Source organism: Photinus pyralis, unplaced genomic scaffold (genome assembly GCF_008802855.1).
Source record: "Photinus pyralis isolate 1611_PpyrPB1 unplaced genomic scaffold, Ppyr1.3 Ppyr1.4_LG6, whole genome shotgun sequence".
Classification (NCBI taxonomy): Eukaryota; Metazoa; Arthropoda; class Insecta; order Coleoptera; family Lampyridae; genus Photinus; species Photinus pyralis.
In genome coordinates, this window is record NW_022170663.1 from 17565032 (window position 1) to 17579530 (window position 14499).

General features: G+C 36.6%; 1 protein-coding gene across 1 annotated transcript; it reads left to right on the plus strand.

The window, feature by feature from the left end:
• Window positions 1–356: 356 nt before the first annotated feature.
• LOC116172943 (bargin-like) lies at window positions 357–10124 on the plus strand. The gene is made up of 6 exons (XM_031490222.1): window positions 357–848; window positions 899–1040; window positions 1088–1366; window positions 3647–3875; window positions 3932–4851; window positions 8327–10124. The coding sequence occupies exons 1-6, from the start codon at window positions 796–798 to the stop codon at window positions 9407–9409; spliced, it is 2706 nt and encodes a 901-aa protein (XP_031346082.1). The 5' UTR covers window positions 357–795; the 3' UTR covers window positions 9410–10124.
• Window positions 10125–14499: the final 4375 nt, after the last annotated feature.

Below are 14499 nucleotides of genomic sequence, written 5' to 3' on the forward strand. Positions count from 1 at the left end.
AGGAGGTACATTCGGATTTGCATACTACCTACCTTTACTATGCTCTAAATGTATAAAAATATTCGTGATATGCTGGTTGTCTAAATCATCGCAACGACTAAATATTACATTTTTGCATTTGAGACAATTATTTTGTACTTCGTTGCTATTCACATTAAATGTAACGAAAAAAAGAACGCTTGTCCTACTTTCGCCAACACATTTGTGAGAATATAATAATCCCAAATTTAAAATGTCATGTTACGCCGCTGGGTAAGGACAATTAACTATAAAGGTTTTATTAATTGAATATTTTTTACATAAGAGTGACGCATCTTATTACGTTTCACAATAAATCACCGAGCTCTCCATACTTGCATAATGGTCCTAATAAAAAATAGTACGAGTGATAACTGTTTTTAAATGATTACAATGGAAAGAAAATTGCGGTAATTGAGACACTGCGCACGAAAAATCAGCGCCCATCTCTCTTTTTTCGATCACCTAACCTTGTTGCTTCACGGTGGTGTATGTGCTACTCGCCCAACTATTTTGCTTACGGTCATTTCTAAGTTTTTTTCGGTTTTTAAAAAGAAGTTCGTGAATATTACGGTTAATTTGTTATTATTGAAATGTACGAAGTGAATAGTGCGAACTGCATAACGTAGGATAAGTACAGAAACTGATTGTGTCTCATTATTTTTGTTTGATCTGCATGATCTCATCATTAAGAAGTGACAGTCCATAAACGATACCAAAGTAAAGTATGATAAGGTTATTGTTATGCACTAAAAGAATCGGCTAGAAAATAGAAGCATGAAGAAGCAATTTTTCCGCGTCAAGCAGCTGGCCGATCAAACTTTCCTAAAGTGAGCGGTTTGTCGATCTTCCCTATAATACTAACACTTGTCATTTGTAGGGCTGATAAAAGTGACGTACTGAATCATGATGAATTGCGAATTGCCGATCATAAGGTCGAATATTTTCGAACTACCCTAACGAATATTAGCAAACGTCTTCCGACAACTCAAACTTCTGAAGCCGCAGGGGACAAGCGCATGGTAACCCTAACTCTTGAGGCTCCGAGTTTGTTATCATAGCTTTGTAGAAAAAGTATGCCGAATACCAACTGGCGCAAGTCTTGCAGGAGCAAGGAATGCGAAATGGCGAGACCGAGTGCAGATTACTCCAACCGATCATTAAGGAATGTGCTGCAGCGGAATTGGAGTTGGCGAGAGAGCAAGCCGATCACGAGTTGAAAGTCGAACAAATTGTCAGCACCCCCTTGCAGAAGATCATCGATAATGACCTGCCTAACATTATAAAGCACAAACGTAACTTAAATAAGTATATTTTAGACCGGGACTCTGCTAGTAATCGTTATAATGTAAGTTGCTCTCTTCCTGTCAAGGGGAATGCTATTGCTTAATCTGATGGCAATTGTTTAATTCAGATCTTACGAATGAAAGTAGCACACTACGTAATTTTCTAATGTAGTGTCTCGATTGAATGGATATTGCCATTGGTCTCTGATGGAAATGTTTAAACTGCTAGCACAAGGTGATATCCAATCCAATGTTGACATTTGTTGATGGTTATATACAGGGTGTTAACATGGCAAAAGTACTCTCTATCATTTGGTAAAAATGGTTGCCAAGGGAAGTCATAGTTCATGTTTGATTTGGTAGCCCCCAAAACCCAAAAATTATGTTTCTTTCTAATCTTATGCTTGGCAACCATTCAAAAACAAGGTTTTTTTATGGACAAATGATGCTCCTCCCCCAAATTAAATTAAATTATTTTATCGAAAAAAACTCTTAGTAAAAAAATACAAAGGAATTTGCTTCCTGAAGATTGGTGATCCGTCAAACGCCAAAATGAAAAAGGGTACACTTTTCAGGGACAAAAAAAAATATAAAATGCACCCCCTAATTACAGCTCCAATTGAAAATAATCATTGTCACTTTACAATTAATTTTATGCATGTACGGGTGATATGCTTTAGAAATTTAAGTAAGTTTTGAAAAAAATAGCGTTTGAAGTACAAAGAGCATTTTTGTATTTTTTTTTTCAAAAAACTGCCGTTTTTTCAAAATAACTCAAAAACTATTCTTTGTTGAATGCATACTTGTAGGTTTTGCTTTTCTGAAAATATAAAAAAAAATGGTTCTTCTTGTATAACAATTGAGTCAGACATGATTGTTTAAAGTCTCCATACGTTCGTAAATAGTAACTTGTTCAATTACATTCAGTTCAAACGTTTTGAAAAATAAGGGCTCGAAGAACATTGACAATTGTCAAAGTCGAGGTCAAAGTAATGATACAATTATGGACCAAAAGGCAGAACGATGAGGATGAAGCAGGCGTAGAAAGGAATGAAGAAGTGAAGAGGATTTTTATGTTTTTTGTAATAGAATTCAAAAAATGAATTCCATATAAAATAAAATTTTTATTTTAATTCTTTTTTATTGAAAATTTTTATCAATATGGTTTTGTTAGCAAACGCTGTTTTATATTGCTTTACTGTGTAGAATGTTTTGCTAAGTTGTAAGAATGTAGTTGGATGAGCAAATGATTGTAATCAGTTGAGGTATACAGGGCGCTTAAAAATACCAGGGCGAACCACTATGATTCTATTTGGTAAATGACTTAACGGTATAAAACTAATCTTGAAAACTTTAAAATGATTAAAATTCCTCTCATTAAATAAATCAGACAAAATTGTTTTTTCTAGGAATTTAGAGTCGATGAAGAAGGATTTTGGCCTGTTCATAACCCCCTAGATTAAAAAATAAAATTACACTATTCTTTCAACCCCCCCCCCCCCTCGTCGTATGCATTATCAAAAACAAGTATCAGGTGTAAAAGTGTATAGAATCCAAAACGTAAAAATATACAGGGTGTACCAGTTAATTTTCGAAATTTTGAAGCGATATAAAAATATTACTTTGAGCATCTAATTCGTCATATACAATATATATACTATTTATATGTATAATTTGGCAATGATGACTTTCGAATCTAATTTTTTTAAGGAAGCTAGGGAAAAGTTTGGTTGGAAACTAATAATGGTACATTCAGTGGTGAAGAAGATACACAATATCGCTAAAGGAATTTCTTTGAAATATTTTCGGTTATCTCGTGAGGTTGACCATGATATTTCAGAACTGGATTTTCAAAAAAAGGTAAAGGTGGCGTGCCCTTATTTTAAAGCGGGTGCGGTTATATTTTATGCTATCTAGATTTTGTTCTAGTGATATATTCTACTTCTACTATCGAAAAGGTTCTAGGTCATCAGCTCATCACAGTGGAAAAAAATTATTGTCAGCATTTATGGTTGGTACGCTTTTTCTGTATGTCTTATCTCGAGGCATCATATGGACAATCTATCGGAAAATGACGACCAAACCAAAATATTCCGTATTGGAACAGTTCAACTTTTCGTATTTCAAACGTCAAAACATCCTTTCCCTTTTTATCTCTAGTTAAAGGTGTCATTGGATTAATCATTGAAAAGGAAACAACTGCAACATTCATTTTTTCAAAAATCTAGAAACCCAATCCCCAAGCGTTGATTGGCCAGTGCCCAGTTAACAGATTTTCCAAAGCATTCCCCTTAAGTTTATCATAGTTGTTAGTATATCTCCCTCACCGAAGTCTGTTGCAGGCGTCAAAAAACGGCAACAACAAGGAGTCGCTTAAAGATGACATGGAAGAAGCGGACACTAAGGTGGAGCAGCACCGAGACACATTGGCTGTGGAAATGTTCAGCTTACTGCGGAAAGAATCCGAAATAGCCCAACATGTACTACAGTTACTTAAACTTCAGAGGGCCTATCACGAAAGTGCCTTGAAAAGTTTAGAAAAAATTATTCCTAGTCTTGAACAAAAAATAGGTATTCCATTGCTCTCTTAAATTGCATGCGTGTTTACAATTCACTTGTTTTTGTAGGAGATAGTTCGGTTAAGACGGTCTTTGGCATACCGCTCGAGGAACATTTGCGCGTAACAAATCGAAAGTTGGCCTACCCCTTGGAGATTTGCGTCTGCGCGTTATCGGACGGCGGTATGTCGGAGGAAGGTTTATTTCGGGTGGTCGGTAGTGCATCCAAAGTGAAACGTTTAAAATTAGCGATCGATTCGGGCTGTTTCTCGTTACCCCTACTCTCCGAGTATAGAGACGTTCACGTCTTGGCGAGTACTTTAAAGTCTTACTTACGCGATCTCCCCGAACCCTTATTAACGTATAGCTTATACGACGAGTGGATGGACGCCATGCATTATCCCGAAGAGCAGAGGGTGGCGGTCGTCCAAAAAATACTTAAGAAACTTCCGCAGGCCAATAAAGATAACTTAACTTATTTAGTACAATTCTTCGCGAAACTATCGAAAAACGCCGAAAATAAAATGACAGCCTCAAATATCGCGATAGTCATTTCGCCTAATTTACTATGGAGGCAAAATATGGAGATGGACATGCATATGGCGAACTGTATGACGCTGAACATGATCGTCGAAATGTTCATATCCAACGCAGAGATACTATTTTCGGATAGCGTCAACAGTTACCTGACGATGACCCCGGCCGAGCTGTGTCCGGAGGAAATGGAGAAAATTAGTCACGAATCGGGCGGAGAGTTTGTCTCCGGTAATTACAGCATGGACCATTTTAGTCATCCGGAAACGGCCAGTCCTAAACCTCAAATACGGGCGCGTAAGTCGAAATTGGCGCCAACGCCACCTGTCACGCTGATGAGCAAAAGTGACGAGTACAGCACCGAACACGTGCTGCCATCGTATCCGTCGGGGAGTACTACTCTAAATAGGTCGCATAAGTCCAAGGCGAATCAGGAACATAAAGTGAAAGTCTTGGTAAGTATCTTGATTAGCTGAAAACACGGTGCTACACACATATTAAGCAACAAGGTCGTGAAGTTCTCTACAAAATTGGTAAATTTAGCAATGTATTATTAACGAGAGACAGCTTTCTTTAATCTTTTTTTTGCGAATTCGAATGTTTAACTCTACTTTCACTTTTCAAGCACCGTATTGCACAAGGTTTCGTCCATAGAATATAGAAGGTAGGACTTTGTTCGTTCAGCATAAACAAGTTTCAGCTTTCCTTATAGTCTAAGCGGTACATATTAAAAATCGAAAAAATCTGACGAACAATGCAGAAAGCAAGCCATTTGCCATAAACGATATGTATGTCCAATAGATCGATTTGACCCGTAGCACTCCCTTCCCCCAACCTGTGGAATCAATATGGCGGCCATTTAGGAAAAAGCTGTCACTAGCTAAAAAATATATTTTCAAGGATGGCATCTGCGACAAAAAGAACAAAATTCAAGCAATTTACACTCTAATTGGTCATTTAAATATTATTAAAAATACTTCTTCCAGTTAATATTTTTTTTTTCTTTTAATGTCGATCTAAATCATAAAATAATTGTTGGATAAATAATTACAATATTGGTTTTTAAAAAAAATACATTTTACTAATAAAAAGTAAAACCATCTTTAGTTTAAAAATTCGTAGAAGGCCAAGGAGGGGAGATATAAAAAAAAATTTGCGTTATGAGCGATTAGCCTCGCTATGGACCGTTACAAATCAGAGCGAGTGGAGCCGAGCGTATGTCTCATCAAATCCAAAAAGTGTTATCAAAATTAAAAAATCTTGTGTGCAATTATGTGCAGATCTGGATTCAACAAGTTGAATGGAAATTTTCAAAAAAACGTCACTTTGTATAGGTGATGTTTCCAAAAAATAAAAATATTACTCACAAATTAAAAAAAAATGTCAAGTCAGTCTGCTCAATATCGTTTTCTTACCGTACGAAAACTGAAACTGAAAAATTGTCTTGGATGAACAGTGAAAAGTGCGAGGCGAAGCCGAGCTATAGACCGTTACAAATCTGAGCGAGTCGAGGTGGCAGAGAAATTTAATAAAATCATTAAAACATTCAAATCAAAATCAACTAAAAAATCCCCCCCTCGCTACCGAGAGTATCTCTAGGGTCTTCGTTGATTACAAAGAAAGGAAATGAATAAGTGAAAACCTTCCAGGAAATGTGTTCTAATAATATGAATTCTACAATTACATTATAATTTATAGTTCTCAACGTGTACGACAACATCGAAAAATTTCATTATTTTTCATAATAATGTTACAGGAGTATCATATTGGTAAAACATGTACACTGAAAATTAAAAAAAATTTCAACTTTTCAACGAAAAAAATCGTTAAATTTCCCATTATTATGTATTCTTGAAAATGCAAATAAAGAAAAACCAAACATAGCTTTTGAAATTAAAAAAATCAATTTGACAAGAAAAAATGGTCCGATTTTTAACTATTCCGTATTATTTTGAAAACGAAAATAAGGAAAATCGTTGGATTTGAAATTATTCCATATTTTGGAAAGAGTAAATAGTGAAACCAAACTTGGTTATCAAAACTTAAAAAATTCTCAAATTGACCACAAAAAAATTGTTGATTAATAGTTATCTCGTATTTTTGAAAATTAAAACAACGAAACCAGACTTGGATTTTGAAAATGTCAAACTAGTCAACGGCAAAATTCATTAAGTTTTTCCAATTAATCTGTGTGCTTGAAAAAGAAAATAAGGAAACCAAAATTGGTTTTTAATAGTTTTTTTTTTAATTCTCTTCTTGAGAATGAATAATCGTTAGGTTCCAAAGGATTTCCTATGTTTGGAAATGAAAATGAATTTTTAAAAACTCAATTTCCCGACAAAAAATGATCGATTTCTAATTATTCGGTGTTTTTGAAAATGCAAATGACAAAAACAAACTTGTTCTTTTGAAAATTTAAAAAACATTGTCCACTTTTCAACGAAAAAAGTCGTTAAATATTTAATTATTATGTTTTTTTGAAAATGAGAATAAAGAAAATCAAATTTGGTTTATGATAATTAAAAAAATTCTCTTCTTGACAACGAAATTTCAAATTATTTCGTATTTCTAAAAATGGTAACCAAGAAAACCAAATGAAAATTAAAAGAAAAAGAATCCGAGGAAATGATTCTCATTCGCATTCCCTCTCAGTCCTGAAATCGCCTGAGGGAAATTAAAAAAAAATGTCAAGTCAGTCTGCTCAATATCATTTTCTTACCGTACCAAAACTGAAACTGAAAAATTGTCTTGGTTGAACAGTGAAAAGTGCGAGGCGAAGCCGAGCTATGGACCGTTACAAATCAGAGCGAGTCGAGGTGGCAGAGCCGCCGGAGCCGAGCGTATGTTTCATCAAAACCAAACAGTGTTATCATAATTAAACAAGTATAAATTGTGCACAACTCTTGTGCAGATAAAGCGCATTTTTTTAACCGAAATAGCTTTTGTTTTGATATCACCCTCGATATCACCAATGGATATATTTCTTGCAGACGTCTCAATCGCCCTTTGTGAGTACCTACCCTCTTCCGACAATCGGTTCATGAGGTGCGTAAGGGAATATACCCAATCACGATAAGAAGTCGAGGAGGAGGGCTATGGTTGGTAGAAATTAATTCCTTACGTTGAGACTTTTCATTAGAGTACCATGAAGGATAAAACTAATTAAAGCTTAAATTTATTACATTTTGTTTTTTTGACCTCAGATTTGAAATCAGCAACTTCAAATTATCCTTAAAACATTACTCGCATGCCATCCTTGAAATATAAATATATATTTTTTTAGTCAGAAGCAGATTTTTTCTTAAATAGCCGCCATATTGGTTCCACATGGTAGGGGAAGGGGGTGCTGCGGGTCAAATCGATCTATTGGACATAAAAATCGACCATGCCAAACGGCATGCTTTCTGCATTATTCGTCAGATTTTTCTGTGTACCGCTTAGACTATTAGGGATACATATGGACTCCACGGAGATGAGGCCAGCAGAAACGTGTGTGGTACGTGACCAAGTAAGTTACAGGTCACTGGACACGAAAATCCGGGTCGCACAATGGATTCGAATAAACACACAATTGACAATGACAAAAATTTATTCTGAAACACATGAAAAAAAAAACCTTAATTAGATTTCCCCGCACGCAGACGGCCGACAATTAAAATAAGAAATCTTAAAACTACTTCCGTTTTTTCTTAATAATGCAAACAATCTGATCGTACAAGATTTGCGACAATAGGCGCACTTTTATTATTTCTATCTTGTGGTTTTCTATGTCAACCTACCCATTGCTTCAATTGCGATTGTCTGGCTAGCCTCACGCGAATATTTTGAATGTTTTCCATACCAATTTAAACACAGTACACGCTGATATTGTATGATAACGAGTGGCTACTTTATTTATGTTTGGTAAATGTTGCGATATTGTTTTCGTAGACGACAGAAGACGCAACTTCTAGTCAACGTCGGCAGAGTTTGGTTCTTGACAACGGATCATCCGAAACAATCGAACAAGCAAACATGCACAAGCCAAATGATCACGCAAGATCACCTCTAGTCAACTTAGATGAATCGCAAACTGTCGAAGTAACCTACGTCTCTCAACCAACGGCCAGTATTCAAATCTCCAAGGCAAAACCGATTCAGCAAATCGCTGCGCAAACGGTAAACGTAGATAAGATCACGATCACCTCAAACAACATCCACTCAAAGGGGAACAGTACTCCAATCGTTGACGGTAAATTGACAATCAAGCCGATTGCGGCGCCTCGTACTAGTGTAATATGTGATAGCCAAAAACCTCCGGTGGACACGTCACGAAGTCAAATCTCCAGGGTAGACTCTGTAATGAGCAAGTCCTTAAATTGTGTAGACATCGATGGCGATCCTGTGCAATTGCGGAAAACATACGACAATGCTAACGAAAGACCTTCAAAGCCCGTTGTACCCGTACGCCCGCCTTCCCTAAAAACGTCCGTACGGAGTGCCTCGGAAATCATCGACCCGGCGTTACAGCGCACCCAGTGCTCTGTGTACAGCGTCGCCAATAAACAGCAACCGAGCTATGTCAACATTCAGCTGAAAAACATCGACAAATTCCAAGCGGGCCACGACACGCAAATGGCCGAGAAGGAGAAATTTCTGGGCCATCACGTCGAGAAACCCCAGTCTAGGCCCTCCATCGAGAACAAGTGCGGCGACGTTAACTTCAATTTCACCGAGACAACGCGCAGTCGCACGTCGTCGGTAGGTAGCAACAACAGACCCGAAATACCTCCGAAACTGGGCATAATGAAGTCGAATGAAAAGTTAAATTCCGATTCAGTAGAGAAGCTAAACGGAAACACGAAAGCTAGTCATACACGCACACAGTCGGACGGCAACATCGTCGACGCCGTTCTTCCGGGCACGCTGCTTCAAACGCCGCCCTCCCCCCGTAGCCTGAACAAACCGACACAACCTCCGCCGCCGCCGCCTGTCAATCGAATTAAATCAGATTCGGATAGTACTGATTTATAATATGCTCATGAGTTGGTGATTATTATTAGCGATAAGTATATTAATAGAGGGCGCCCTTTGTAGCACCTCTTCACTTTGATATTTTACTCTGTGCGGGAGTGCGTACTACAAGGGCGCTCTGTATTTAAACGTTTTAGTTGACTGAAATTATGAATTTTACAAAAAGTTGTTCTGTGTTAAGTTTAAAATTGTACGCGAGGTGCTGCAATACTTAGGTTGCCAGTAACGGCGGTTCACTCCACTTCAAGTAGTATGTAGCATGGTGCTATGTACACGTTGTTATACCTCTAGGAAATTTAGGCAACTACTTCCGACTTCTATCTTGCCAGAGAAAAAAACCATACTTTGCAGTTCTTCTAATGTATTTCAGTATTAGATCAATCTTTGGCGTCGTTCAATATTATAAATGCACAATGCAATCAATGTTTCGCTTTAGTTGTATTTAAGAGGCTTCAACATGTGTAAAGAAAAGAAAGAATTAAGTAAATTTTTATAAAATATATCGGTAAGGGCTCTTGTAATAGAAGCTTTTAAAAAATTCACGTTTGAAATTGTTGAGAATTTAGCCGATGGAATTTGGCAATTTTTTTTATTTATTATATATTTTAAGTTTTGCTTTTCTTTGAAATGCATTTATTAATATACAAAATGTATGAGATGTTTTAGTTTGTCAAATTTATTTTGTAAACGTTCAATAAATGAAATGTTGATCAACGATGTTTTCTGTATTTTGTTATAGGAAGCACAAACTACGGCTGGCAATGGATACGAATTTTTCGTTTATTGGAATAAACCGGTTTTTTTGCATACATTTTTTTTAACATAGGCCCGTATGCCCCAAAATTTTTCCAAAAATGTTTTTCATTGATCCTCATTCCTCACTTACGTCTTGAAAACATTTTTTTTAACGTCTGTGGTTAATGGTTCTCTTATGCTATAAAAAACCGCTTTTTGTCAACATCTTGAGAGGTTCCACCCTGTATATACAACTTGGGACGCTGCACACATTTTTTAGAGCTGGCAACCACGCAATTTTAGGGGAAAAGCTCTGTGCCATCTATAGATCACGAACGTCAGTGGTTGCGTTTGGCAACTTGAACGAGTTTCAATCTTAGATTTTGAAGTTGAGTTGATTTAACCTTAAATGCAGATTCATGTGTTTGATACCGTTAACCTTTTGTCTGAAATCGCGTTCATTTTTTGTGTAATGTTTACTAAATCTTTGTTTATGTTTCGATTGCATGGTCTTGGCCCCAACTTAGATTTATATTTTTGATCATTCTTTTAAACGTGGAATTTTTTATGTGTATGTGTCTACGAGTAAAAAATAACAGGAGAGAATATAATGATGGTGGAAAATAGCATAACACGCGACGGAAGTCGTCAAAATATCACTTCCTTTGCGCTGGTCAGTTATGTCGACTTGACTTATCATAAAACAGAAGAGACGATGTCATTTTTGTTTTATTACACCACTGCCAATAATGACGCGTTTCTCCCCACTCTTCTCGCACTTTTATCACTTCCTTTTTGTCCATTTCTGTCAAGTCCCCTTTTAATGCAAGGTTCTCCTTTTATTTTTTATTCTTAGGTATGTGTACTTGTTTTGTTTGTAAACTAACTCTCGCTTTGAAGAGACGGTCACGGGGGTGGGGAAAACTGTAACCAAATGAGTTACTGAATACCGGGACTGATCTTGATAGTCAACTGTGGACTCGAACGAGGGGCGAGTTATCTATCCCAGGGGGTGAGGTTCTGCTAATAAAAACCCTTGGGTTTAGAATCTATGTGTGATATATGAGTTGCGATTCACTGATTTCCACACGTTTATTGTAACATTGAATTAGCTCTACAAGGCCCTTGTTAATATTGTTCTAATTTCATGTTAGGCATTCATATCATTACAAACAATTAATTTTGGTACACAATTTAATATTAATTTATTGGCTGGGGAGTCTTGACTTAGATTAGATGTTATTTGTTCACGTGCCGGGTCGCTTTTTGATTTCAAATTTAAGCCGAAGCAGTTTAGCTTTTAGAGGGAATAGTCATATTCCGGCGGCCATTTTAAACGTTGCCGGGTTGCGTATTGCATATTTACATGTAGGCATTGAATATTATTCAATGATTTAGGTAAACCAGAAACAAATTTTGGTTGGGCTGATATTAATTTTGGGGGGGGGGGGGGGCGATTCTCAGGAGCTCGTAGGGACAAAATACGTATATCTGGCCATGGATACAGAAGAATTGAAAGAGCGTATTAAAATAGGGGCCATTGGATTATTGTTTTCATCTGAATTTTTTTACGTTTTGCTAACAAGGGGTTGATTTTTACGGAGCCAACTGGCTTATTCAGGGTAGCTCGTTTTAAGTTGAATGCACCGTAATAAGGATTCTACGGAAATTTTAAAGATTCTGGACTCTGGAGGGGAAATAAAATTTGAGTGAAGTTTTAAAAATTCCACGCGCTGCGTATCATAATTATAAATAGTGCGACGTAAAAATCACTGCCACAGGAAAAGTACCTGAAAACAAGGAAATCGCCGACGGCACAAACGAATAAGCGCAGGAAAATAAGTAGGTAATACCTAAGGTCTCGCTGTATCGTTCACTTACCTAAAATTAAGTGACAGTAGTGAGTAGAGGATCAAAGCAATTTTTTTTTCAATAATTAACTAAAGGCGCGTTTTTATTCAATTCTTTTTTCAACAGTCACAACACAGGAATACCTAGCTAACGAATTTTCCTATTTTCTTGGATATGCAAAAATGTGAATAAAATGACGCCCTCCGGTCCAGGGCCATCTTTGAACATAAATATAGCATAGGTACGTAAGCAGACAAAGAAGATAATAGTTCTGAAAGTTCTATGTAGGTATACTAGAAATTTTAAAAATAGGTACTAGATAGATTCTATAAAGCATATTCTAAGAAGGTTCCACAATATTATCCCATAAGATTCTAAGGAAGTTGAACATTTTAAGACGATGGTGTTAAGAAGACTATAAAAAATGTTTTCTGCGTTATATTCGTTATTCAATGGTTATATACATACATTCTAGAAATATATTAAGAATATTTGGAGAATACTCTAGGAAGAAGATTCTACAAACGCTAGAAAATTATAGAGATCATTCTTTAAGAACTTAAGAATATTTTCGTCGGTTCTGATGAACATTCTGAAACCTAGAAGACTATAGGTAGGTACCTACTTAAAAGTTGTCTCAAAATTTGTTAAACGTATTTATTATGAAAACTACGTGCGTGAATTTCGCCCGCCCCACTGTCCCACCCAGGGTGTGAGGTCTCAGCACAGATTGAGACTCCTAGGAAGAGGAACAGTAGGAAATTGGTTTTTTTTTCATTATAGGTTTCAACACGTGAAGTGGTAGTTACAAAATAGGTATTTTACTTGCGGTACAAGTCTGTACAAATTGTGACATATTTGGAAAACTGTTGACTTTAAGCTTATGTTATGACACTAAAAAGTGCTCAACATGTAGGTATCGTAAATTGCAAATTACAATATACAGAGCATTCCATTTGATAAAAATAATGTTTGAGACGCCCGTGTGTATGAAATTTTTAATGCAAAAAAAGTAGGTAATGGATGTGTTCGAGAATTTTTCCAGAACATAAAAACCTGAATTGAATTGAATTTATTTCTATTATTTAAAATTACAGGTGACCAAATTTTTCTTTATCTTGCTCCGTGTCTGAGACACAGGATAGAAGTGATCTCCTCTTACTAGAGTAGAGAAGGAGCTGGATGTTCAATTTTTTTATCTAGTTTCCGCCCTGGACCACTTAAGTCGTGCCAAATTTGGTGTGAATTAGTCCAGACGTGTCACATGAGACAAACTTAAACCTACTACGAAACTGCGCTTCTTTTATTTTTCATTCTTATTAGTTATTTCTGATCTTGAAGTCGGAAATTTCTACCCGTGTAGGGTCGGGAAAGAATAACCCTACCGCAGAGGGCACTGCGAGTCGTAAGAGGCGACTAAACAACTGCACCGTCAGGAGCAACGCCAAAGTGGCTAAAATGTGGAATACTTTGAGCAAAGGTGCTCTTTGCTTTGAGGCAAATTGTTCGTGTGACGGGAATGAATGTGGAAGGTGAATGATTTTCCTTAACTTTGACCTTGACTTGATGTTTCCCGAGCTTATAAGACAGAACATTACTTGGTCAGGAGTCGTAGACAAGCAGGATGTGTCATGGAATTTTTTTCTTTGTATTGTAAGTAATGGCGCGATAAAACTATTAGTTGCCCGTTGGTGCGAGATTAGCTCAAGTTCACAGGAAAAGCGTTGCATTTTTGAGGTGCTAAAGGGATTAGTTAGCTTTAAGAAGAAAGATTTTTAAATTACCTAACTAATGAGAGTTGAGCTGTCATAGTACCCACATCAAAATTATTAAGATTACGTCTTGAACCGCGCCGCGGTAGAGCTCGTTTGCGGAATTTGTTTTGGGGCCATACAAGCGTCAATTGCGCGGTTAAAAAGTTAGTAATTTTTTTTGGCGTTTCGTGGAAAACGCTCGAGCGCGATTTCAACAGTTAGAAAATTATCCGCGTCACTAAGTTAAGCTTAAGATTAATACTCGACTACAAACGATAAAAGCTCGTAAATTAAGGTTTCAAACAATGCAGATAAAAGTGGTTTGATGCCTCCATTCAAATTTCAGAATTGAATTTTGTAAAGTTAGTAAACTATTCGAAGCAAATTTCTCTGACTTTCAGAATTTTTTCTGCATAGGTTTAATTCTTTAATAATTTTATGACACTCGAGTAACTCGATTTGCAAAATTCCTCGACTTAAATTAGATCGCACCGTAATTAATTGTTTTCCGATTTTTTACTGTTTTTATATACATATATATAAATATATATAAAATCGCGTACCACGCGAAAAACTTTCAGTTTTCAGCAAATATTCATAATACCCGAAAAATAATTTTCCTGGACCACGGCACGAGTAGCTTGCTCGTGGTCTAAAACCGAATGCCCTAATGGCTACTGCTCTTTCTCCTGATGGACTAATCCCTACTTCTTTTTATGAGGTATTAGCACGCCCTGCTAATTAGTTAAC